The 6391-nt window shown below is 41.1% G+C and overlaps 1 protein-coding gene across 1 annotated transcript; it reads right to left on the bottom strand.

The window, feature by feature from the left end:
- Positions 1-3146: 3146 nt before the first annotated feature.
- LOC149842202 (sugar transport protein MST4-like) lies at positions 3147-6122 on the bottom strand. Its single transcript, XM_090001310.1, has 4 exons — positions 5984-6122; positions 5544-5863; positions 4168-4794; positions 3147-3769 (listed from the first exon to the last, which is right to left on the bottom strand). Exons 1-4 carry the CDS (start codon positions 6120-6122, stop codon positions 3314-3316), a joined length of 1542 nt encoding a protein of 513 aa, XP_089857436.1. The 3' UTR covers positions 3147-3313.
- Between the last annotated feature and the right edge of the window lie 269 nt (positions 6123-6391).

Here is a 6391-nt window from a genome sequence, read left to right as displayed (position 1 = left end):
TTATGCTTAGCTCTTTAGCAGTTCCTGTACTGGTGATGATGGGCTCAACCACTCAACATCTAAACTAAACCATTCAAAGCCTTAAGACCCAATTCAAATTCACAAGAAGTTGGTACATCTTGCTGTAGAATCTTTACTGGACGCTATTAACATCAATTTTAGGCAGGTGTAGCAATTTATTGATTGAAGACTAATATTAGATAAAGCTTAGCATTAGCCTTGAAACAGAAAGTCACTTGTTGACATCTGCTATACAATTTTGCTCCTGTAGATCTGTTTGCACTCATCCAAATTCATTTTGGCTTTGCAAAAAAAATGCACAGCATCCTTATCATCAACATTGTACTTATCAAAAAATCTTGTTTTCACTGCTGCCTGTTCCACTGGCTAATTTTAGTCAGTGGAAAGTGTTTCACTGGCACAGCTTAGTGCCAGTGAAACATGTTTCACTGGCATCAACATGTGCCAGTGACAATGTATAATTGGCGCAAAATGGTGCCCGTGAAAGCTTTACCAGTGGGACATTTACTGGCCATGGCGCAAATATTACACCTACAAAGCCTCATTTTCTTGTAGTGTAAAGCCTAAAAAAGATAAACCACCAGACTTGTTTCATATAGGAAATGAGATTTGAAATGCAATTGTAATATGCAATTTGTAAGGTGGTTGGGATCAGCATAACCCTAGGTTTCCAATCAAAATAAAAAAAAGGATTGAATGGGATGGAAAAAAAAGTGACTAATAAAATTTTTGCAAGTCATTGTCATATTTGAGATTTTTAACCGGTGTCACTGGCAGCGGGCTTGGGGTGAAGGTGCTGACCTCTTCATCCTAGGTTCGACTCCCACCAAGATGTGCAGTTGCCTTTAACTGGTGGCCTTCGTAAGGGCTTGGGTGTTGATGACCCCATCAAGGGTTTACCTCACACACTACAAGAAAAACGCTAATTAGCAACAGAAATTTGCGATGGATTTTTTTCGTCGCAAATTTGCGATGGATTAGCGAGAGAAAACTATTCGTCGTTAAAATGCGAAATATTTATGGGATTAGCGACGGATTCATGACCGAAAAATTGTGTCTTCAACTTTGTCGCAATTTAGCGACGGATCGACGATGATTTTTTCCGTCGCTAATTAGCGACAGAATATTTTTGTCGCAAATTTCATCGCTATTTTTAGATAAAAATGGCCCATCTAGGCCGCAAAATTGTCTCTCTCCCTCTCTCTTTCTCTCTCTGATTACCCCTCTTTGCCTTTCGTCCGAACGCTGGTAGTAAATCCGAAGTCTCTGACGGAAGGGAAGGTAGAACTTCTGTCGGATACTGGCAATAGGGAGAGATGTCGTCTCTCTCTCTCTCTCTCTCTCTCTCTCTCTCTCTCTGTGTGTGTGCAAGGGCTCCACTAGAGCGGCGGGTGGGGGCACCACATTTTCCTAGCCAGACGGATGACATCGCTCCTCCCACCTTCCGGCGATGACACAGTGCAGCCAAGGATGCTAACAAAACCGCCGGCCATCCTCGGCCCTCTCACCGACAAGTAAGGGTTTTAACTGATTTTTTTTTTCTGCCACCGAGGATGATTGTCGCCTCCGTCGTCCGACACCTCCCCGCACCCCTACCCAACGGAGTCCGGCGAACCCTTCCGACGAAACCCTAAACCCAAGTTTTTTGAAAGTGCCGCACCCCCTCACCCGCACCCATGTGACATAGGTTGTTTCCTATCGGCTTTAATTAGGATAATTGTTTTTGGACTTATTATTCCATCTTTTAATATTTTAAGGTGAGAAACCTTGGCAAGCCGGTTGATCTTGCTTGGGCAGTATTACAGGGATGGTGCTGATGAGGTGTGTCAATTGATCCTTGCGTGTCTTTGAGGGATGGGCATCTTATATCCTAATTTTAAGATTAAAGACTTCTTTAACTAGCCACAGGTTAGTTTTCTTAATATCACAGGTTTCCGCAATTTCCCTCTTGGTGATTTGCCAATGTTGAAGGTCTTCACTTACCCTTACCTTTCTATTTGAATTCTGCAAGAAAGTATATGATCATTTGAAATATTGTTTTATGTATTGAACAACTATCTTCTTTTTTCTCTCATAGAAATTTGTTTTTGTTGATCCCTTTCAGGTGTTACGTTGCACATCTGAAAATGTGTTTGTTCCGCTAACAGTCGGTGGAGGCATTAGAGACTTCACAGATGGAAATGGGAGGTATAGTATGGAGTTTGTTTCAGTTTGAGACTTAGACTAATCTAGTTCTATTTTATATTTTTTTCCTTCGAGAAGGGAATTTGGCATTTTGTCTTAAATGAAAAAATGGTTGTACATGGTGGTTTTTTGTGAGAAAAAAGGGAAGAGAAATTAATCTCTGTGAAAATTGTTCATATTAGTGTTCTAAAACACTTGAGCATTCTACAAGCCAAATGTAATTGTTTCTCTTTGTTTCAAGGATAAAGAGGTCATTTCTTGTTAGTATGTGCATGGTATTGGGAGGAAATCATGCATGTTTCAGTCTATTCCCATTATGTCTGGTCCATTCTAGATATTCTGGAATGTTAGTGCAAATTTAATTTTATGTTTCAAGATGATCCTGGCCATTGAATCAAGTTAGAGATGTTATTTCATTGATTAACACATCCTCTTGGAAGGTTTTAGGTATGGATGCCTGCAATTAACCAAGAATTCACTTCTTGGACAAACCGAATCCCATTGAGGGAAAACACGATTTGCTATTAAGCGGTCCAATTCTCGGTGAGGGTTCCTTGTCATTAAAATAAAATTGTTATAAATTTAATGCCGAGAACTGTTCTTGATGCTTTTTTAGTTAAAGCTTTAATGCATTTAATAACAATTCAAAACATAGGGCATTTTAAATGATGTAGATAACTTAGGTGCGAAGTTATAAATTACCCATCCTTTTTTTATCATCATCATCATAGTATACATTATAATTACATCATCGTCATCATGTATCATTGATATAAACATCATACGCCACAATTGTCACTCCCATAGTCACCTCCCAACACCACCACTAGCATCATCATCATCTCCTTTGGACATACACCACCATCATCGCATTATCTTTCTTTCTTTTTTCCATTGTTTGCTACTCCAACCATGATCTTTCTCTTGATCAACATCAACCCCCCACCAATCACCACCATTGTTGCACTGTCATCATGCTGATCATCTTCATCTTTCTTTTTTATTCCAGCAACAGTATCACTGGTGCTAAAATATGGATCGGAGGGATGCAACAAAAAAGCTTGTCCTGGTCCCTTAGATGCAAGTACCTTGTTATGTGTTCCACTCATCATAGGCAAGTATCTTCTATATGCACTTTAGAGTTGACATCCTCATCATTCATGTATCTCTTCCAGTACCAATGTTGTTTCCATACCTTTTCAGTCATCTCATCGATAGGGATGCCTTTAGTCTCCGGCAAAAAGAACAGCACAAACAGGCCCATGACGATGATCCAAGCAGCAAAGAAGAAGAATATCCCAGCACGCATGTGGCACATCATGGAAAGGAAGGCCTGGGCTACAATGAATGTGAAGAGCATGTTGGAGCTCACTGCAAAGGAATAACCTGCTGCTCTTGTTTCTAGTGGGAAGGTCTCGCTGGGTATGAGCCAGCCTAGTGGACCCCATGACCAAGCAAAGCAGGACACAAAGAGGCATACTAGAAAGACCACAGCAATTGCTACATTGTGGTCTAGGGAGTTTGTGGACTTGAGATTGATCCAAAGGATGGTCCCTATTGCACCCTGCAAGGCAGAAACATGTATGGTTAAAGAACAAAAATTGAGTCTTTGGCATAAGAAAATTGGCATAGAGAGTTGTTTTTTATTTTTTTCCAAGGACATGCACAATATTTTTTTGAAAGAAGGACATACACAATATTGATCGATGGTATATCTTCATTTATTGGATTGGATGTATGAGAACTCTTTTATCTAGAAAATCTTAAAAAAGAAAAGCAAAACACAATATCATTCTATGTAGCTCTGAATTATACTCCATGATGAATTGAGTTTTGAGTTGTAAAATTTTTGTATATTGTCCAAAAACCAGCTGTGTTCGCGTGTACTGCAAAAGGTTTTATGTATATTGTACACTGTTGTGAGGTTTTCAATTGTATCTATTACAACACATGTTTGCATACCTGAGATATGAGCATCTGAACAACAGATTCTAGCAGCAAAGCCCTCCTGCCGACCTTGTCAACCGAGAGAACTGACACCATCGTGCAGAGAACGTTGATGATTCCAATGATGACAGACGACAACAAGGATGCATCATTCTTGAAGCCGATGGTCTGGAAGAGGACAGGCGCGTAGAACATGATGGCATTGATCCCGGTGAACTGTTGGAAGACCTGCAGCAGGATCGCTATCACGAGAGGAGGCCTATTGTTTCTCTTGGCCAGCTTCCTGAAGGGATGCTTTACGAGATTGGCGGCCTCGCAGGCATGGCAGATCTCCGCGAACTCGGGCTCGACGTTGGCAGTGCCCCTGATCTTGGCGAGAGTGGCTTTGCCCTCATCAAAGTGGCCCCTTTGGATGAGGCTGGTGGGGGTCTCGGCGATGAACATGGAGCCCAGGCAGAGGAGGATGGCTGGGACACCGGCACCACCGAGGGAGAAGCGCCAGCCCGAAGGGTGGATGGTGGAGGTGCGATAGTTGACCAGGTTGGCTATGAGGATACCGATGGTGATCATGAGCTGGAAGAGGATGTTGAGGCCCCCACGAATCCTGGTTGGCGCAATCTCTGAGAGGAAGAGTGGCACAGCCTGTTTTTCCAAGGCAGGCATGGTTCAATTTTTATTTTTAAAGAAAAGTGTTCCATAGTGTATCGGAAACACAATTTTATGTAATCTTTCAAGATTAGTAGGTGATGGAGCTGGGAAACGCGATGAGCAGCTTGCTGTTTATGTCAGCTCAGCTCTGGAGCTGTGCTAGGCGAGATGTGCTATAAGCTAGCTTGTTTAGGTATCCACATCTCGGACTCGAGTATATATGAACAAGCGAAGTTCGGCTTGGCTCGTGTACACTCATTTTGTATATTATGTTATTTATACATTATCACACACATGCATACAAACACATGTATAATCCATGCACCTTCTGTGTGCTTTATACATGTATTATATATTATCAATTTTTAAAAAACACTTAAGAAAACAAACTTTTATTTATGAAATGATCCGGCTCCTGATCAGCTCATAACGAGCTCAGGCTCAGCTCAGCTCGTGATGAGCTCACTGCTAGCTGGGCTTGATCAGTGGTTTATCCTTAATGAGTCAAACCCAAACAGCCTGACATTTGGCTCGTTTATCAGCTCAATTGTAGGTGTATCTAATCACATCATTCAAGAAGAAACTAAATACTTGCTGTGATTAAATCCTCTCTATCTATTAGTGGACCAAAAAGCGATCTAAAATTCATGTGACAATGGCGACAACATGCTGAAAACCATTAAAACCAATAATAAGAAGAGCAAACATGGGCATGGAGAAACTAGTGTGCATGAACAACGTACATTGTTAGCAAAGCCAACTCCAATTCCAAGAAAAATCCTTCCAATGATAAGTATGGGGAGATCCATGGCAGCTGTATCGAAAATAACCCCAACCAAGAAGAAGAGTGAAGCTGCTCCCATGGTGGGCCTCCTTCCATACTTCTTGCAGACGTAGGAAGCAAAGAATGTGGAGACCAAGGCAGCCAAGTACAGGGAAGACGTGAAGAGTTGAAGGTTTTGATTATCGTATTTGCAGTAGTTGTTCTCTTTTGCTTCGTGCTTCCTCATATAGACCTTTGGGAAGAACTCGATGAGGAAATCATCCATGGACGTCACCCCACCTTAAAAACCAAGAAATGGAAGGATCTCAATCCTCTCTTTTCATGTCTATCCAAGTTGTTCACGATGAAAAAACAAGAATTTGTGTCAAAAAATAGAAAAGGAAAAAATGTTGTTGGTACCTGAAATTCCGATATCATAACCAAACATGAGACCTCCAAAGGCTGACATGATGCAGCATATGAAGACATAGAAGGTAAACTTGGCCTCCAACTCAACAGACCCACCGGATCTCGGTCTATCTATTATTATTGCAGGCATTTTTTACTCTCTGGTACTTTTCCTTGAGAAAGAGAGAGAGAGGGGGGGGGGTGGAAAACAGGAGAAAGAAGACAAAGGCAGAAGGAAGAATGGCTTGCAATGTTAGATAATAATGGAGGTGGCGCTTATCATTATATAGATAATATAGGATTGGCATTGCCAACTGGGACGCTATTAACAGTATTAATCACATTTTCTTTCTGGATCATGAATTTTGCTATTTGTGTTCTCACTTTTCCATTAATAGATTCATTAATTTGTTTCATAAA

Source organism: Nuphar pumila, chromosome 3 (assembly GCF_984573655.1).
Source record: "Nuphar pumila chromosome 3, dmNupPumi1.hap1.1, whole genome shotgun sequence".
NCBI lineage: Eukaryota > Viridiplantae > Streptophyta > Magnoliopsida > Nymphaeales > Nymphaeaceae > Nuphar > Nuphar pumila.
Note: the sequence above shows the minus strand (reverse complement) of the source record. Positions and strands in the feature narration are given on the sequence as shown.

What these genes read in the sequence shown, in the direction of transcription:
- LOC149842202 (XM_090001310.1), bottom strand. Translation starts at nt 6,122, where the DNA reads ATGCCTGCAATAATAATAGATAGACCGAGATCCGGTGGGTCTGTTGAG. An exon ending in TTATGATATCGGAATTTCAG is followed by an intron (nt 5,864 to 5,983) that starts GTACCAACAACA and finishes TTGGTTTTTAAG; the next exon opens with GTGGGGTGACGTCCATGGAT. An exon ending in TTCAGATGCTCATATCTCAG is followed by an intron (nt 3,770 to 4,167) that starts GTATGCAAACAT and finishes TCTGCCTTGCAG; the next exon opens with GGTGCAATAGGGACCATCCT.